The sequence below is a fragment of the Cyclopterus lumpus genome, chromosome 23 (genome assembly GCF_009769545.1).
Source record: "Cyclopterus lumpus isolate fCycLum1 chromosome 23, fCycLum1.pri, whole genome shotgun sequence".
Classification (NCBI taxonomy): Eukaryota; Metazoa; Chordata; class Actinopteri; order Perciformes; family Cyclopteridae; genus Cyclopterus; species Cyclopterus lumpus.
In genome coordinates, this window is record NC_046988.1 from 1,187,614 (window position 1) to 1,208,448 (window position 20,835).

At 41.4% G+C, this 20,835-nt stretch overlaps 1 protein-coding gene across 1 annotated transcript; it reads right to left on the minus strand.

Annotated features, from left to right (window-relative positions):
• Positions 1 to 5,305: 5,305 nt before the first annotated feature.
• On the minus strand, positions 5,306 to 18,253 carry dera (deoxyribose-phosphate aldolase (putative)). Its single transcript, XM_034526594.1, has 9 exons — positions 18,029 to 18,253; positions 14,556 to 14,653; positions 14,137 to 14,284; positions 13,036 to 13,131; positions 12,821 to 12,955; positions 11,867 to 11,995; positions 6,692 to 6,804; positions 5,837 to 5,986; positions 5,306 to 5,723 (listed from the first exon to the last, which is right to left on the minus strand). Exons 1-9 carry the CDS (start codon positions 18,057 to 18,059, stop codon positions 5,667 to 5,669), a joined length of 957 nt encoding a protein of 318 aa, XP_034382485.1. The 5' UTR covers positions 18,060 to 18,253; the 3' UTR covers positions 5,306 to 5,666.
• Positions 18,254 to 20,835: the final 2,582 nt, after the last annotated feature.

The following is a 20,835-nucleotide window of genomic DNA, read 5'->3' on the forward strand; positions in this document are numbered from 1 at the left end:
TGAGCAGAGCGTGTGCCAGCCTCCCGCTTTCGTGCGCTCAGCGCGGCATCAGAAGGATCTGACTGACACTAGTGAATTCTCCCGGTATCACCTATCACTACCTGTTTCTCCCACAGAGGGAAACCAAAGGCCTGCTCTAATTGTATCATTAATATCATTGCAGTCTGAAAGCCAATTATTCTGTCTTTGAGTTTCACCTGCCCCAACCTTGAATCGGGCTGTGCTCCGTTATTTGAGCATGGACTGGCTGTGCTAGTGATAGAGGAGCTGTTCCAGTCATCTGTGATCAAAGCTGTGTGGATACTGGATTCAGGCCCGAAGACGCGGCCAAGTTCAACACGCGAGGTACAACAAGCCTCCAATGGCTGCTAATAAGAATCAATGGAAACCAGCAGCGTGGTGGACGCTGACTAATGAACATGCACCTGCTGACCAACGTTTGGGTTCACTCTCTGAACTTAATTAAAGTAGAAAGCTGTGTGTACGTTTGACTGAATCAAAACCAACCACAACTACCCCCTGTGTAGATAGGAAGCGTCTCACACGTGTGTTTCACTGGCTTTCTTCTGGATTCTTTCATCCCTTGGACTATTTCTTCACTCCTCTGCACATACCAGCACAGTTAAATAATACACATGTCACTTTTACTAAAACTGTAACATTACATACACTTTACAATTGCACTTATCTTACACTGTACATTTTATTCTGTCTCGTCTGCACTTTGTTGATTGTTTATTTGTTGTCTACTGTTGTTGCTTGTTGTTGTTTGTTATGTTTAACGTCCTATGTTGCACCACCCACCACGCTAAGTTCCTTGTAGGTGTAAACCTACTTGGCTAATAAAAAAGATTCTGATTCTGACTAGATTCTGAACAGAGTTACGTTAGCTGTTAGCTCCGTTAGCCAACAGTCTGCTTCTGTTGTTAGTCACATTTCTCTTTCTGCGTGTATTATCATTATTATTGTATTATATCCACTGCTGCTGTTATTTTAATGGAAATCATTTGTATATTATTATTTCTGCTATTACTACGGCAACGGCGGCACAAAGATAGCCCTGTTTTGTCTTTATGTTTATCCCTAACCCAGCTAGTACCTGAGGCTACTCCACTACCCAGCATGCTCCTGTCTGTCTGATGCCTGGTCCTAGAAAAATAAGATGGATGAAAGCAGCAAGAGGTCAGTGACTGTTGAGCCCACATCTTCACAGAGACCTGGATCCATATAGTCCAGGATCAAGCTGCATTTGACAGGCAGAGAGCAGTGCAGAGACGGGGGGGGGGGAGGCGGGGGGGGGCAAGAGGAGGTGGGCTCTGTGTTTACATCATGATGTTGGTGCTCAAACACAGTCAGAGGTGATGGACCATGTTTCTCATCATATTGAGTTTTTAATATGAAGATGTCGGCCATATTATCTGCCCAGAGAATAGTTTTACATTCCTGAAACATTCCTGAAGCAGTTGTTGATTCATTGCAGCCCCTGCTGGCTAGTTGAGAGTAGTTGGGAGTCAGCAGACATAAAACAGTCAATAAAATTAGTTGAATTACTGCAACCACGAGAGGTCCTCGAGCATATAGTCATGAATGAGCACAAACATATGAGGCGGATGGGTCCAGCCTTGGACAGACAGACACAGACGATGGAGATAAAAAAAGTAATGCCCTCCAATAAAGTATTTTCAACACGGTTTCTTTTCTAAAATGGCACTGACTGCGTGCTACGCCGGCCGTTGTATCCTTCATCATTTCATGCCGTATTTTGATTGGCTTGTCTGTAGATGCCATTTGTAGCAGCATCTAAAAAAATAATATTCATGTCATGTCAAGCACATATTTATTCTGTATTCCCTTATCTAAATGTGAAAATGATACTTAAACCTTGGAACTATCAGTCACACACACTGACATCCTTCCTCTGCTGTGCCGGCCAATAGCAGCGCTGCATCCCGGGATATTAATAAAAGCATGTAGAGTATCTTCAGCATGACAAATCAGGGCTGCGACAGTCGGGCCATTACTGACACGGCTGTCCCCACCAGGCCATTGTTTCTCCGTTATAAACTATGTGTGGTGGCTCAGAAGTCTTGTTGTTCACACCTGCTTCAGGCTAAAGAAACACTGATGAATTAAACAACAGGAAACCAATCAATCTGAGCGAGCCGCTCTGTCAGGTGTGAGCGACTGGATCGCCCGGCTGCTGCCGAGTGTTTATCCAAAACCAATGGGAACCCCTGAGAGGAAAGTACCAACAGACCTCACACGGTCAAATAACACACTGTCCACTTGACCTCAAAGACCACCTCAAGGTGTCCACCTTCCTCACGGGGTCCTCTGCAGCAGCTCCTGACCGCCGTGGCCGTTGAAGGGCAGGAAGTGGCACATGAATGTGAGAAATAAGCTCTTTGTCGGGTCATTGCGAAATACATTTCCAGATCCAATGGTAGCATTTTGTTTTGTCCTTTTTAATTTGATCAAATTATACTGGTCTTGGTGTGTATTAGCTTGGTTATTTTCACACTGTATCTTTTGGTTGAAGTGTTTGAGTTGAAACTTATAATATCTGTGCTGAGCATTAGAAATGAAATGTATGCTTTCCATGGAGTTCAAAAACAATCTAATTTTTGAAAACAATCTAATTTTCTTTTTAACTGAGCTCATTATTATGAAATATTTCACAAGAACAGTGTTTATTGCAGCTAATATATTATGTCTGTTTTTATTATTTTACTAAATATATTTTTTTAATATACAAGATTCTAAATAGTCTAAATAGTTAGTCAGCATATACCATAACAGGTTACTATTTTGTAATAATAATAATATAATACATTCATGTTATTTCACAATGTCATTATTTTAAAAAAAATATTTTCTTTAATATTTTGTCTGGATTCAATTGAATAATACAGAAGAAAAAAAAGATTGTGGTCTCTTATCCAAACAACCCCAAATTAATTTGATTTGATGATTGGACATGATTTTGTCAAATAAATAAAGAGATCTGCTTTTGCAAATGAATCCCTCATTTTTTTATATATTAATAATAAATATGTAACATCTTTGATATCGATAGAAATGTTGTCTTAAACATTCATGAATGTCTTGTTGAAGAAAGAAGCAAGAGGACGCAGTGTGCAGGCAGCAGGAGGCCAAGATGGCCGTCAGTGTGGCTGAGGCATACGTTTAATGATCCCCTGCTCAGCTCCGCGTGTGTGTGTGTGTGTGTGTGTGTGTGTGTGTGTGTGTGTGTGTGTGTGTGTGTGTGTCTGTGTGTGTGTCTGTGTGTGTGTCTGTGTGTGTCTGTGTGTGTGTCTGTGTGTGTGTGTGTGTGTGTGTGTGTGTGTCTGTGTGTGTGTCTGTGTGTGTATGTGTGTGTGTGTGTGTGTGTGTGTGTCTGTGTCTGTGTCTGTGTGTGTATGTGTCTGTGTCTGTGTCTGTGTGTGTGTGTGTGTGTGTGTGTGTGTCTGTGTGTGTGATAGGGATCTTTATGGCTGGGAATCAATCAAGCAGAATCAAGTTCCAGCCCCCGTTGCTCTGTCTTCAAGTCAGTGTGCTGACCGATGGTCCAGATTTGAGATGATCTGCCTTTATGTAAGTGGGGTTAGTCCATCAAGTGCAGACTCCATCATTCCTGCTTTTACTCCTCCAGGAGGATACAAAAGAAAAACTAGTCATCGAACAGTTTCCACAATCGTAGACTGTTTCATCCGTCCATCATCTTTAACCACTTATCCTGTTTAGGGTCGCCGGGGTGGGGTGAACACCTACCAGCAATTTAGAGTCATTAACTTAAGCTGAGAACCCGGAGAGAACCCACGGTGCAACAGGGAGAACGTGCAACCTCCACACAGAAGGGCTGTCTAGCCCGGGAATCGAACCCTTGCCCTTCTCGCTTGTTCCTTATAGTGAGGGTGACATCAGAAAAAAAGATGTGGTGGTGGAACTAGGAGAACTTGGTGCATTCAACCATGTGGATACAACCTAAATATTACCAGAAGTACAACAACTTCATCAAATATGCTTCAAGTGCTGCAATTTGAGAAGAGAAGAGAAAGGGCCAAGCTGACGGGGTACGAGGTTTGACCATGTCCTGGGTGTAGGACCACGTAGGACCAGTGTACTAGCAGCCACTGGACGGTCTGTGCAGGGTTCCGGGGGAGCACTCAGGAAGAGCTTCAGAGGTCGGAGGAACACGTGAAGGCACACCAACCAGGAGCGAGGCAGCAGTGGGGAGACGACAAGTCTGGACCAGTTCCTGGGTGAGGAGAGGACGTCCCGGAGAACCAATGTGCAGAAGCAGCAATGTACAGATCCCGATCCACAGTACCCAATTCAACCAGGACCATGTCAGAGTACGCTTTGAGACCAGAGTGCTCCATGGTGCTTCCAGCCTTCCATGCAGTGTGGATAGCACAGGCTTACTGAGAACTACCGTTCCTAACGCAGCGTGGCCTCATTCCCAGCCCTTCCACCAGTGTCCTGAAGCCAACCCTCTCCTGTGGGTTTTCCATCAAATCCCACATTTCCCCCCCAAAAGCTCACATCCCCTTCCCTCCACAATGAACTCACTCATGTACCCTCTGTTCCAGTCAAGGTCGAGGCCTGTGATATCTTAATTAAAGAAGAAAAGGAAAGAGAAACTTTTCTGTCTTCAAATGAAGCCTCAGATTTGTGAGCTGTTCAATCAGATCTTTTAAACTCACTTAACCCCTGATTAATCCCCAGCGCTCCTCAGTTGGCCGAGCTTCCCGCTAATGAAATTAAGAGCAAAGGAATCCTGCATAACAGATTCAGCACACATCGCTGGGACACCGGCAGCGCGAGCCAGAGGAACTCAGAAGCTCTGGAGCTCTCAGGACCTCCTTCTCAGAGTGCTCGTTTACCGACGCTGAACACGGAACAGGAAATACCTTTATGAAATCCATATTTATTCTGGGATCTGGAAAAACTAAGTGTGGAAGTTTAGGCACAGCTCTGGCCATACACAGCATCGGTGTGGACGCCCGTCACATTATTACAGGACAGACGGATATGTTTGAACACAAAGCCTCTAGATTCACTTTTTCACATATAATGAACAACTGATAGTCTTTAACAATAACTGTATACAATTATTTAAGAGGCGCTGGATTATTTACATGATATTATCATATTGGATATTATAAATATAACGGTTATTGTCAATACCACTATATTGCTACAACCTTATTTACATGAACGTACAAATTAACCATGTTTTTAATATGTAATGTAATGTCTGAGTAACATTACATTACATGACGTATACAAGTGAGAACATGAGTAGTTATAGATAAAGACTTTATTTAGGAAAAGATCAGTTCAAATGAGAGGCAGATTGATGAATATTATTTTCCTTAACTTGAAACCGCTTTCCTGCTTCACATGAAACAAGTTTAGTTCAACTCATCACATCCTCCACAAGCAGCAAGCATAAAGGTATTACGTGTGGCAAAGTGGAATCCCATCTCTTCATAAGTACATTTGATTATTACACAGATAATACAATGACAGCAGTTGTCTCTGTCTCATTGGTCAAAGCACTGATCATGGGCGTGGCTCACAGAATGGGTTGCGCTGCCTGGACGCCCACCAACGTGAGTCGAAGGTTCTGATTGGTCGTTTGGCACAGGAAGGCCACAGTTTCAGGCCATAGGCAGCTCATGATAGGCAGCGTACTGTCCGGTCACGTGATGGTAGATCTGTACAAGCAAGAGCACACAGGAACACTGTTGCAGAAGTACGCTGTGGAAAAAGTGGTGTGTGTGTGTGCGTGCTTGTGTGTGTGTTTGTGTGTGCGTATGTGCGTCCCCACCTGCCTCTCGATGTCAGCCAACAGGCTGCTGGCTCCCAGGCGGAACAGGAGCGGGCAGAGCCAGTCGTTGCCCAGCTCCTCTTTGATTAGAGAGAGCCACACCAGAGACTCCTGAGCCGTCCGGATCCCCCCTGCTGGCTTAAAGCCCACCTGAGGGGGGCACACACACCTCGGTCAACAGGACGACACACTTCGCTTAAGGCATGATGACACCGGGAACGGGTGTAACAACATTTAACTGCTGCACGGAAGAGTCATGTAATTCAGGCCAACATATTTCTTCATTTGCGGCCACTTCTACGGAAGCCTGGGAGGCAAGTGAGGAACAAAAGTCGGATCCAAATGGTTTTCTCTCCTGAAGAACAGGTGAAAAGTTTTTCCGGGTACTTTTTCTACGGATCATTTTCAAAGCGTTTGAACAAAATAAAAACCTAAAACCCCTCCACTGCTACAACTGTAACAGTGTCCAACCACTACAGGGCCAGTACATCAACTTTAGAGAAATTAGAAGATGATGGACATTTATTTTTAAACCAGGTTAAATAAGGGCGTGTCCAAGTCAAACAAGTCATTATCTATCTCATTTTTAAATACACATTATTTACTCAAATAAAAATGCACCTGTCAAACTAAAATACGATAATGTGTGGCGATGGTCATCATGGTTGAAAGTATCAACATATTTCAAACTATCCTCTTTGATATAGGAACAACTTGATAAATGTTGAGTCTACAGTGTGTTTATTTTATTAATGAAACAATAAATAAGAACTACCCTGTAACTATTATGTTCATATACTGTATGGAAGTAATAAATAAAGAAGACAACCTGCATGCGGCTGAACAACAGCATACCTTGTGGCCCGTGCACAGGAAGTAGTCCCGGATGGCCCTCACCATCACTATGGCGACAGGGTAAGTGGCGTTGACAGATTCCTTTCCCGTGGACGTCTTGATGAAGTCCGAGCCTGTCGGGATTCAAACGGGTGACATTGAGACCTCAACACGGCAGACGGCTCCACATTCAAACCCGGAGGATTCAACAAGCTGCTGATGGAGGCCGGGACACGCTGGCTAGGAAACTAGCAACTTACCTGCCCGGTCCAAAAGAAAGGAAATCAAACAGCAGATGGCAGAAGCTAAGGGGGGGGCCACCTCCCTGCCTTCTCATCTCCGTTGAGAGCTGCACATGCTCAGTACCGATCGGCACTCGTGAGAAGACGGCGGCGGGTTAAGGCAAAGTTTATGATCTGAAGTGCCCAAAAGCCTTTTAGTTCTCCTGTAAACAGGAGCTCAGTGAGGATGTGGGCAAAACTAATGTTGTTCTTTGTTGTTATTTCATAACTGCTAATATATAAGATTATTTTGTAAAGGGGCAAGTGAGTATAGAGTGCACGTAGATCCCTGAGCCAAAAGAAGAGCTTCCTGCTCACAGGGCATCAAGAACAGATGCTGCCGATGACGGCTAACAGAGGGCAGCTTGCACGCTCATCAATAAAAGCCTTCATTTTTCATTCCTTTCCTTCACAGACAATTATGTTTTATCAGCTTTCCTGATAAAAATAGAAGATGAAATGACACTCTTTAATAGATTACCCACAAACTGCGGGCTGCAGGAAAGAAAAAAAGAAAAAATCCTCCCCTCTGCCTCCCTGGTGTATAATGACTGTTCATTACTGAACAGAACAAGATGAACATTTTCCAGTTCATTAAAGACATGTTCTATGTATTTTTCCAGTCAGGTCTTTATTTCAGCCTCTTTCCCCTCTTCCTCAAACTGGCATAATCCTTAAGATTCGTTATGGGGAGTCTTAATTACCAGATAATGGATAACGGTTATTAAATGCGGGTGGCGGTAATGAAGCTCTATTCATTTGCGTGGGCAAGGGGATACTGGCGAGGGACCAGCGGAGTAAAATAGCCTGCATCGGAGATTAATAGGTGAAATTATCATTCAATTTCAGGAATCTCATATGCAATTCATAGGAACAAGGGGAGATTAAGGAGTGAGTGTGGCGACAAAAGCAATGCATTTTAATAATGATCTCTATCAGAGCCCCTGACAATTTGGTTCTGTAATCGGCTTATTATGTGATGGCTAGTTAAGCGTGTGTGTGTGTGTGTGTGTGTGTGTGTGTGTGTGTGTGTGTGTGTGTGTGTGTGTGTGTGTGTGAGAGAGAAAGAGAGAGCTCCATTATCAGGTTGACAAAGGAAAAAGCTAAGCAGCAGTGCCACAAGCTGGATGGCTGCAGGAATTACACCAGCTTTGACTGACTTGAGACTTCCTGCTAAAAACCTCTTAAATGTCTCTTACTTATAGACTACTTAAATGTCACTTACTTATAGACCTCTTAAATGTCTCTTACGTATTGACCTCTTAAATGTCTTTTACGTAGACCTCTTAAATGTCTCTTACCTATTGACCTCTTAAATGTCTCTTACTTATTGACCTCTTAAATGTCTCTTACTTATTGACCTCTTAAATGTCTTTTACTTAGACCTCTTAAATGTCTTTTACTTATAGACCTCTTAAATGTATCTTACTTATAGACCTCTTAAATGTCTCTTACTTATAGACCTCTTAAATGTCTCTTACTTTTAGACCTCTTAAATGTCTCTTACTTATAGACCTCTTAAATGTCTCTTACTTTTAGACCTCTTAAATGTCTCTTACTTTTAGACCTCTTAAATGTCTCTTACTTAGACCTCTTAAATGTCTCTTACTTATAGACCTCTTAAATATATATCTTACTTATAGACCTCTTAAATGTCTCTTACTTAGACCTCTTAAATGTCTCTTACTTATAGACCTCTTAAATGTCTCTTACTTAGACCTCTTAAATGTCTCTTACTTATAGACCTCTTAAATGTCTCTTACTTATAGACCTCTTAAATGTCTCTTACTTATAGACCTCTTAAATGTCTCTTACTTAGACCTCTTAAATGTCTCTTACTTATAGACCTCTTAAATGTCTCTTACTTTTAGACCTCTTAAATGTCTCTTACTTATAGACCTCTTAAATGTCTCTTACTTTTAGACCTCTTAAATGTCTCTTACTTAGACCTCTTAAATGTCTCTTACTTATAGACCTCTTAAATATATATCTTACTTATAGACCTCTTAAATGTCTCTTACTTAGACCTCTTAAATGTCTCTTACTTATAGACCTCTTAAATGTCTCTTACTTAGACCTCTTAAATGTCTCTTACTTATAGACCTCTTAAATGTCTCTTACTTATAGACCTCTTAAATGTCTCTTACTTATATACCTCTTAAATGTCTCTTACTTATAGACCTCTTAAATGTCTCTTACTTTTAGACCTCTTAAATGTCTCTTACTTTTAGACCTCTTAAATGTCTCTTACTTTTAGACCTCTTAAATGTCTCTTACTTTTAGACCTCTTAAATGTCTCTTACTTATAGACCTCTTAAATGTCTCTTACTTTTAGACCTCTTAAATGTCTCTTACTTTTAGACCTCTTAAATGTCTCTTACTTATAGACCTCTTAAATGTCTCTTATAGCACTTTGTTGTTTGGCCTTCTTGAAGAAATTGTCCTCGCTTGATTCTTGTTGTTCTGAGTTTGTACTCATGGTTGGATGCACTTATTGTAAGTCGCTTTGGATAAAAGTGTCAGCTAAATGATATGTAATAATATCCGACACACACACACACACACACACATAAACACACACTTCTACCGGACTCTGGTATGTGCAACCCTGGAGGTAACCAGACTGAAGAATAAGGAAATATAGCGTTATACCCTGTCTGCGTTCAGTCCCAACACACACTCCCTGGCTTGATTACATGCGTAAAACAGACTCTCCTTCTTGTTCCAGCTGAACAAGAAGGATATCTGTTCCGTTAGCAGCTGTGAGATGGCTGGAACGGCCTCCTGTGTCGACACAACGCAAGCTTCCTATTCATTTAAGAATAGTTAGTTAGTGTTATTTTGTGACTTTAGTGAATCCCCAACTCACTCTTTAAACCACCAAGGTCACACAAACAAACTAAATGATGGTAAACCAGTAGGATGGGAGCCAGAGCCTTCAGTCATCAAGCTCCTCTTTTATGGAACCAGCTTCCACTTTCAGTCCGGGAGGCAGACACAGTCACCTCATTCAAGAATAGACTTAAGACTTTCCTCTTTAATAGTGCTTATAGTTAAGGCTGAATCAGGTTTGCCCTGGTCCAGCCCCTTGATATGCTGCTATAGGCTTATAGGCTGCTGGGGGATGTTTTAGGATACACTGAGCACCTATCTCATCTTCTCTCTCTCCTTATGGATGAATTTACATCCCTCCATTGCACCTTATTACTTCTCGTCTCAAAGGGTCCATTGGACCTTGCGGTGTCTGAAGCTGGTCCTGGGTCCTTTTCAATTCAATTCAATTCAATTCAATTCAATTCAGTTTATTTTGTATAGCCCAATATCACAAATTACAAATTATCCTCAGAGGGCTTTACAATCTGTACACATACGACATCCCTGACCTTTGACCTCACATCGAATCAGGAAAAACTCCCCAAAAATAACCTTTGACAGGGAAAAAAGTGAAGAAACCTTCAGGAGAGCAACAGAGGAGGATCCCTCTCCCCGGATGGACAGATGAATAGATGTCATGTGTACAGAATGAACAGTGTTACAGAGTTACATAAACACATTACATGAATATGAATATGTATGAATGGAACTCCAATCCATGAAACAGAAGGAGGTAGAGAGGAGGGGGGGCGGGGCATCAGCAGGGCCAACGCGGGAGGCCGGCTCACCAGCATCAGACACCTCCAGGTCCAATGGACCCTATGAGATGTGAAGTCACAACGACTCCGGGGAGGAAGCAGAGTTAACCAGCTCGCTAAAATTCAAGAATGTCTTAAAGACATAAAAACATGGATGACCTGCAACTTCCTGATGTTAAACTCAGACAAAACTGAAGTTATTTTACTGGCCCTGAACACCTCAGAGATCAATTATCTGGTGATGTGGTTTCTGTAGAAGGCATTTCCCTGGCATCCAACACCACTGTAAAGAATCTCTGTGTTATCTTTGACCGAGACTGGTCCTGACTCCTTGGCCCTACTTCCTGCATCCAACCAATGGCCTCCTTCCCAATGACCCTTCTCTGTGCCTCCTGCCTCATTGGTTCCGCCTCTTTCGCGATGCCTCCTGCCTGGTGGGCCGGCCTACTGCCGTGGCCCTGCTGATGCCCCCCCCCTCCTCCTCTCCTCCTCTCTTGCTCCTTCTGTTTCATGGATTGTGGAGGTCTGGATCATGGTCCATGCCTACTACTAATTATTCATAATTTCTGTCATATTCATGTAATGTGTTTATGTAACTCTGTAACTCTGTTCATTCTGTACACATGACATCTATTCTTCTGTCCATCCGGGGAGAGGGATCCTCCTCTGTTGCTCTCCTGAAGGGTTCTTCACTTTTTTCCCTGTCAAAGGTTTTTTTCTGTTTTTTTGGGAGTTTTTCCAGATCCGATGTGAGGCCAAAGGTCAGGGATGTCGTATGTCTACAGATTGTAAAGCCCTCTGAGGATAATTTGTGATTTTGGGCTATACAAAATAAACTGAATTGAATTAAACCAGCAGCTTTGAGAGCTGAGTTAACGGCTTCAGTTCTCTGTTTCTAGCTGTGCCTTTTATTTTAAAAAGGAGCCTGTGTCTCTACTGGAGGAAGGACACTGACCATGGAGAAAATGACATACTGACATGGAAGTCATTCTTATTCTGTGCGCAGAAATAAAACAAGCCTCAACATGTAATTTGTTATGATCATGCCGAACATATGAAGGCTGCGATCTATTATTCAACAGACATTTGTCCGACAGGAGCTACTAATGGTGCTTATCACACAGACAGATTGATAACGAGCTCCTCAGCTCTCTCACTCTCTGAGAGAAAGAGAACAACTTGCCCAACTGTTCCCCACATGTTCATAGAAAGAGAATGCCAACTACTCCTTGAGATGAACCTTTTCCTTCAGGAGTCACCCACTGGGGCGATGGCAGACTTACCCGCCATCATGGCGACCAAGCTGGCCTTGTAGACGTTGGTGAAGGTGCCCAGCTCTCCGATAGCCAGGATGGTCTTCATGTGGGCGTCGCCACAGGCCTCCCGAAACTCACGGATCTCATCATACAGGGCTGTATATACACATAACACACACATAAGGACTGGTTAGTATTAGTTATTTAGAGTCACCGCTCAATATTTGGTAATTAAGTCACATAAAACATTTGTTTTTCGCTTTTTAGTAAGAAGCAGACATTGTTCTGATGTTCTCTACAGGGCTTGTTGTTTGTTGCCAGTAAGAAAATGATTCACTATTACAGTTCAAACCATGACAACAGCAGACAAAACGATCTCCACTCAAGGTCCTCTTTCTTATATCTGCTTATCCTGCTGATGAAGACCATATGCTCTGGAGCAAGCAAATAGGCTTGAGTGGATATTGTTTCATCAACTGTCATTTCAAGCTCAAGAACGAACAGAAACGGCCAAGCTCAACTTTTAACTTTCAACCATCACGGGCAAGAAGTCCTAAAAATGCTGAGCATGACAAAGAGTTTGATCATCTCCAGTTTCATGATAACGGAGGAGCAGCGGTTCAGATGAAAGCCCTGCAAATACGAGTAAATGGACCTTGAGCAAAGATAGTTCTGTGAGTGTATATCTTGTAATGGGGCTCATTTACTGGACGGAAAGAAAATGTATGGATCCAATTTTAAGATTTTCTTTCCTTTGTTTAGGACTTAAGATCAGGTGGGAAAACTGTTTTTTGCAGGAAGTTATTTTTCTAGTTATTTTTCTCTCCCCTGTTTCCCATACGAACAAAGATATTAAGGGAACTTTTTTCCACCTGCTCGAAAGTAAAAAAAAAAGATATCAGACTCAGAGCAGATGGATTCTTGTGTCACCTGCAGTCACCTGAGCTAATCGTCCTCTCTGTTCTCTCGTGCTCAGCGTACCTTCCCACTCTCCGGTGATGGCGAGCGTCCTGTTGATGACGATGTCGATCTCCGCGGCGCCGTCGGCCACTGCCAAGCGGACTTCCTGCAGGCGGGTCTCCAGTGGTGTCTGGCCTGCTGGGAAACCAGTGGCCACTGGGAGACGGGACACGCACACATTTCAGCGCACCATTCATGTCATCCCTGCAGGTGTGATTGGGCCTCAGCTGACTCACCTGAGGCCACAGGAAGGCTGGAGTTGGCTGCTTTCAGTGATTTGACGGCGTCGGCCACACGAGACGGATACACACACACTGCTGCTGTAGTAACTCCTGACACATGACACACAGCAGGGAAGAAGAGACATGCTGATGAACTGGTCTGTGTCGCCCTCTGCAGGCGGAATCCAGGTCTGATCAGACTGTGTGATCTATGAAATGTATGAAAATAAACCTGAATTATGGTTTCATGTTCTGCTCAGACAATCAGCTAGTCAATCAAAAGAAGAGGAAATGGAAATAATTTATATAATTGACCAATTGTTACAACAATCGTGCGCTTTTCTTTGTTTCATATCATTGTAACCTGAATATGATTGGTTCTAAAGTTGGTAGGATAAAATGAGACATTTAAATAGGTGTCACTTTTGTCTTTTTTTATTTAATCAACTTTCTTTATTGCATATAATTCTTCAGTTTTGTCTACATAAATAAAATGATGGATTTATTTTTGGACTTTACACTGGAGATTTTAGAAAAGTTTGGAACAAATGAGTCGGAAATACTCTTACTAAACCCCACTGTAATCTACTTTTACAAATAGTATAAATATAATAATATAAGTGTAGCTTGATCTTTATCTGCAACTCTGCAGAAACCCTGTGTTGTATTTTTGACTGAAGACAAAGAATATATATTTTTAAATAGTTTAAATATATATTGGCTTTTGTATAAACTATACAGGAAGTGTGTTTTTATGACTTATACAAGTGCAAATCTAATTTAATCCTGGACCCAGACTGGGAGCCACTGTCATCGACCAAAGAATTAGTTGATGAATAAATAAAATGATAAGAGATTTCCTGTTATAATGTCAGAAGCATGTCATTCTCCCTGTACTTTGAAGAAGAGTTCAAGGACCAATGCAGCCCTGGTTAATGAAGTGTTTGTGCAGAGTTGTCTGTGAAAGAGTTCCCTAAATTGGTGACGCTGTAAGAAGGGATTAGAGAATCTCCGAGCATCTTCTTTGAATTTCATAATCATCACACAATCTACTCAAACCTCCCGCTGGCCGTGACAGTAAGCAGTATGTTCACAGCGGTGTGCCTGGCAGCAGACCTTTGTTGTGCATGTCCACTGCCCGGAGCAGGTCGTGTCGGACCGGCTGGATGGCTTTCAGGCACAGCCGGTGGACGTTGGACGGCGTGTCGTCTCCAGCGAGAGTCGTCAGGTCGATGCATGTGACGGCCTTCAGCAGCCAGGCGGCCTGCAGGACAAACACACCCGAAATGGCGCCCAATGTCAGAGCAAACGGTTTTCACTTGGTCTCCGTCTGCATAGCTCAGTATCACTGCGGTCGGATGCTTTGTCAAACCAACAGTTACACACACCACCCATGATGCTGCTTTGTGAGGGGAAATGAAAAACATACGCAGCAACACACAACATGATACATGGACATTTATGTCATCTTGTAAAAGTAGTACATGCTTTTTGGTAATCATGTACATTGGATGCAGGTGAAAGAGGAGCTCTACCTGCCACTGTTTCTTGGGGATCTTCTGTCCTTGTATGTGCTGGGCTCTCTTCAGGACGGCATGTGTGTTCACCCTCACTTTGGATATCCACTCCAGGTCTGACGTCCATGAGCAGGGAAAGAAAAAAAAATATTCTACAATTATATAACAATAACAATTCTATATGTACATATACTTTAAATAGCAGTCGAGCATGTTGGCTCTTCAGATGGACTAAGAAAAATTGGCTATGAAGTGATTTTCCTTTCCACAACCTGGGCACTACTTTTTAATTTTGGGGGGATTTTGGAAATTAACCTGCCGTTTTTTTGACAAGTAGCGATGCATTAGTATTCTGAAAGGTGAAATTAAGACCATGAAATATGTCATATTCGTAGAAACTATGCTCCAACTATAGTGATTGGCATCAAACAAAAAATACATATGGTAAATTTAGCAAAAAACTGATGTTCAATGCATCAAAAGCTTCAGTAGCCACTGAGTAATCAGAGGAGGAAGAAACAAAAAAATAAAAAGCACACTTTAGCTTGAGATGGCTGAAATGAATCTCAATGTGACTCCACCTCCCTTTATTTTATGGGGATTGTGGTCAGATAAGAAAATTACTTTTGTCTATGTGCATCCAATGTAGACACACCCTCACAGTGTATTTAACCTATCTCTAGCACAAAGCACAAATATATGATTCACAGCGTGTAAAGTAGAGCTGTATTCTTTTCTCTTGTGTCCCAGTGTAGACCTATCACTCCACGAGAAGCACAAACTCTCATGGGCAAACTCTGTAACGCATTAGGCATTTAAGTAGGCACTATTCAGATCAAATGATATGCGCAGACATTTAATCCAAGCCCTTGAGAATGTTTTGGCAGCTGTGAAAGGAAGAACAGAGCTGTAGTACTAGTCACCTGAGCAGGGGCAGCTGGGCTGTCACAAGCTCTCAATGAGGCTACACTCATATGTAAAACTGTTGTTTTATGACATGTCACACGTTATATGTGTTACAATATGTATTACAATATGTGTTACAGTTTGTGTGTTACAGTTTGTGTGTTACAGTACGTGTGTTACAGTACGTGTGTTACAGTATGTGTGTTACAGTTTGTGTGTTACAGTACGTTTGTTACAGTATGTTTGTTACAGTATGTTTGTTACAGTACGTCTGTTACAGTATGTCTGTTACAGTATGTGTTACAGTACGTTTTTTACAGTACGTTTGTTACAGTACGTGAGTTACAGTACGTTTGTTACAGTACGTTTTTTACAGTACGTTTTTTACAGTACGTTTGTTACAGTACGTGAGTTACAGTACGTGAGTTACAGTACGTGAGTTACAGTACGTTTGTTACAGTACGTGTTACAGTACGTGTTACAGTACGTGTTACAGTACGTGTTACAGTACATGTGTTACAGTACGTGAGTTACAGTACGTTTGTTACAGTACGTGTGTTACAGTACGTTTTTTACAGTATGTGAGTTACAGTACGTTTGTTACAGTACGTTTGTTACAGTATGTGTGTTACAGTATGTGTGTTACAGTACGTGTGTTACAGTATGTGTGTTACAGTGCGTGTGTTACAGTACGTGAGTTACAGTACGTTTGTTACAGTACGTGTGTTACAGTACGTTTTTTACAGTACGTGTGTTACAGTACGTTTGTTACAGTATGTGTGTTACAGTGCGTGTGTTACAGTACGTGTGTTACAGTACGTGTGTTACAGTACGTGTGTTACAGTGCGTGTGTTACAGTGCGTTTGTTACAGTACGTGTGTTACAGTACGTGAGTTACAGTACATTTGTTACAGTACGTGTGTTACAGTACGTTTTTTACAGTACGTGTTACAGTACGTTTGTTACAGTACGTGTGTTACAGTATGTGTGTTACAGTACGTTTGTTACAGTGCGTGTGTTACAGTACGTGTGTTACAGTACGTGTGTTACAGTACGTGTGTTACAGTACGTTTGTTACAGTACGTGTGTTACAGTACGTTTGTTACAGTACGTGTGTTACAGTACGTTTGTTACAGTACATTTGTTACAGTACGTTTGTTACAGTACGTTTGTTACAGTATGTGTGTTACAGTACATTTGTTACAGTACGTTTGTTACAGTACGTTTGTTACAGTACGTGTGTTACAGTACGTTTGTTACAGTACGTGTGTTACAGTACGTGTGTTACAGTACGTTTGTTACAGTACGTGTGTTACAGTACGTGTGTTACAGTACATTTGTTACAGTACGTTTGTTACAGTACGTTTGTTACAGTATGTGTGTTACAGTACGTTTGTTACAGTACGTGTGTTACAGTACGTTTGTTACAGTACGTGTGTTACAGTACGTGTGTTACAGTACGTTTGTTACAGTACGTGTGTTACAGTACGTTTGTTACAGTACGTGTGTTACAGTACGTTTGTTACAGTACGTTTGTTACAGTACGTGTGTTACAGTACATTTGTTACAGTACGTTTGTTACAGTACGTTTGTTACAGTATGTGTGTTACAGTACGTTTGTTACAGTACGTGTGTTACAGTACGTTTGTTACAGTACGTGTGTTACAGTACGTTTGTTACAGTACGTTTGTTACAGTACGTTTGTTACAGTACGTTTGTTACAGTACGTTTGTTACAGTACGTGTGTTACAGTACATTTGTTACAGTACGTGTGTTACAGTACGTTTGTTACAGTACATTTGTTACAGTACGTTTGTTACAGTACGTTTGTTACAGTACGTGTGTTACAGTACATTTGTTACAGTACGTGTGTTACAGTACATTTGTTACAGTACGTTTGTTACAGTACGTTTGTTACAGTACGTGTGTTACAGTACGTTTGTTACAGTACGTGTGTTACAGTACGTGTGTTACAGTACGTTTGTTACAGTACGTGTGTTACAGTACGTGTGTTACAGTACATTTGTTACAGTACGTGTGTTACAGTACGTGTGTTACAGTACGTTTGTTACAGTACGTGTGTTACAGTACGTGTGTTACAGTACGTTTGTTACAGTACGTGTGTTACAGTACGTGTGTTACAGTACGTTTGTTACAGTACGTGTGTTACAGTACGTTTGTTACAGTACGTGTGTTACAGTACGTTTGTTACAGTACGTTTGTTACAGTACGTGTGTTACAGTACGTGTGTGTGTTATATGTCGGTGATCAGCAGGTCAGCCACCTTCAAAATGTTACTTATTAAACTGAAGCCAAGGCTACGTTGAAGTTAGCTTTGCTACCTTACTTAACTGTTGTTTTTAATAAAACACATTTCTATACAATAGAACACACGGCGGTATCTACTTTAGAAATGATTAACAAAGCGTAGCTGGCACAAAGACTGCGGGTAAAACGAAAAGTTGCGGTGAAGCCACAGCAGCACGTGACCTTAGGTTAGATATTTAGAGTTCTAACTAACGTTACCTCGGATATGTTCACAGGAAGTGACGGTAACTTAGTGAAAGCGGCTAGCTCCTACTCACCGAGCGTTGTCCCCGGGTTCCTGGCCGACATGTCGAAGGACAGGGTCAGATTTATTCACGGGCAGATACTGAAATGAACAACGGAGCCACTGACAGACCTGTCAATCTTCCACTTCCTGTCTGCAAACGGCATGTAACGTTAGCTGTAGTGTCTAGGAAGAGGAATCCCTCCACAATAAAACACAAACAAACCAAAAAACTCGTCCTCGAGTTCCCTGTGCAGCTAAATGACTTCCGGGATGTTCTCATTTCACAAAGGTACATAAGACCACATATGGCAGCCTTGATATATGTTACCAACTGGTATATGTCTTAAATGTCATAAATCCCATGCTACATAGCAGAACAGAGAGAGAGTGGGCATAGTGGGGTAGTGGTGCCTTGTATTTGGGTTCTTATTCTGCATCCTCATTAATGCATCTTTATGCTAATAATAAATCAATAATTTAGGTGGTAATAGTTGTGAACTAAGAGATATTTTATTTACATGTCGCTGATTATTTTATGTTTTCTTTACATGTAATGGAGTATTTGTATTTTCTGTTACTTTCAGGATCTCAATACTTCCTCCACCCCCTATTACGACAATTGGAACAACGAGAACTAACCAAATATGATGCTTATGATTTACTAATGATCCTCCTCTGTTGCTCTCCTGAAGGTTTCTTCACTTTTTTCCCTGTGAAAGGGTTTTTGTGTTTTTTTGGGGAGTTTTTCCTGATCCGATGTGAGGTCAAAGGTCAGGGATGTCGTATGTGTACAGATTGTAAAGCCCTCTGAGGATAATTTGTGATTTGTGATTTTGGGCTATACAAAATAAATGTAATTGAATTGAATCGAGGGCAATGAAAAACCAAAGTCTTGTATGTACACCTATTTTGACCAATAAAGCTGATTAAGATTCTGATTCAAATGTGCACTGATGCTTATACAGCACATAGCCACATCTTATTGCTTTCATTGCCAATAATTAATAATGTTTACATTAAATACTGTATATTGATTGAAGCTGTCTAATTCGTCCCTAAAGAATCAAATATATATCCGGAAGAAAAACTCCAAACGGTGAAAATATAAATGGCATGGTTTTATTAGAATTTTAATCATGATCTCTCTAGAGACAGCATATGTCCATTTTCTGATTATTTCCCTTGGAAGAGTCTATTTCCACAACTACAGGAGGTTCACATGTGCGGAGCCCCGGAAGGGACAAGTAGGGAGAAAATAGTTTTATATTTAGGGACAACTTCAGTAGCTTGAAAAATAGTGATATGGGGACCTGAATATAGTGGGTTCACTGTTAATCGTTAAAAAAAGGAGAGTGGTTGGCAGCTCCAGAGACTTCCATTAGCGTCTTGTCTTCATATTTAAGGCTGATCTTAAAATAAAATGCATCTGGGTAGGCCTATGGTTTTTACCAGTGCAGGAGAGGCAGCACATGAGAAGGTCTTTTGTTCTTTTGTTTGTTTGCTTGTTTTGTTTAGTAAAAAAATTATCATAAAAACGGATTCCTGAATGGATAATGCTTTCTTTTGGCTGCGTAAACCACAAACCCATGTGCGTCAGTGGCAATTTGATTTATGCTTGTTTGTGATTTAACAAATGGCCACTACAATATATATATATATATATATATATATATATATATATATACAGTATACAGATCATTTTGTTTCATTTTGAATATATATATTTGTATGTGTGTATATATATATATATATATATATATATATATATATATATATATATGTATATATAAGATTGGGATTGTGTTATGAGTGTGACTCTAAGACCGGGAGCAGATGGTTGAGCCAGTAGAATGTGTAATGGTCTTCACTGTTGTTTGGCGTAGGCTCCGCCCACAGGAGCCTGTATACTGTCCCCCAACAAATCACAATAAGCAAGATAACGTCTCGTAGCTTTTCGAGACATATATATATATACATATATATATATATATATATATATATTCTACAATAGAAATATTCGACCTGTATTAGTTAGTATGACTTGCTTTGGACAATGGTCAGCAGTTTAGTTTTTACACCATTTTGCATTACATGAGCTGAATGTCCAAAGCATATAGTCTACTTATGCTTTGGGCTCAGGAACAGCATGTTTTTGGTGTGATTCAAGACTGAATTGTGACTTTGGCCGTAACCAGACTCCCAGAAGTGTACGGCAGACTTTTCCATTACCCACCCAGGAACATTGTTTGATCCCTTCATCTTTCACCGAGAAGCAACATCTGGATGCATAAAGATATAACCAGAAAATATTCATCCAATATCAGTGAAGCCGCAGCCAAATGGCTGTTTCAGTTTAGTCCATTTCCAGTCGGAACGTTTCCGAAGGCCAATGGGGAAAGGGGAGACCTCATGTACAAGTTCAAGGGCCCCTATGTACAGACAGGCTCTCGCCCTGCAAGCAGTTAGCCCGCCTGCGTGTTTTACATGCTTGAGTAATTGTTGCATACCAGACTTATGCAGAGGCACATATAGAATCTGTGGCTGGGGGAGCACGGGGCCTCTGCCAAGCCCCGCCCAGTTACCATGGAGCTGCTGCATAATATTATGGAGATGTACAGTATGTTGGCGAAGCCTTGTATTGTTATGTTGTCTTTGTGAGAAGAAAAACCCTGAATGGGACAGGAGAGGAGGTGTCTGGTCTGGTCCAACGGGAGGCCACTGTGAGAGATGCCACAGCATTTAAATGTCAAGTTAATTCAACTTGACAAAAGTCAATAATCAAAACTGGAAATCTTGCAAAATAAGGCTTGACGTCATTATTCTTTCTTCACAGCTACA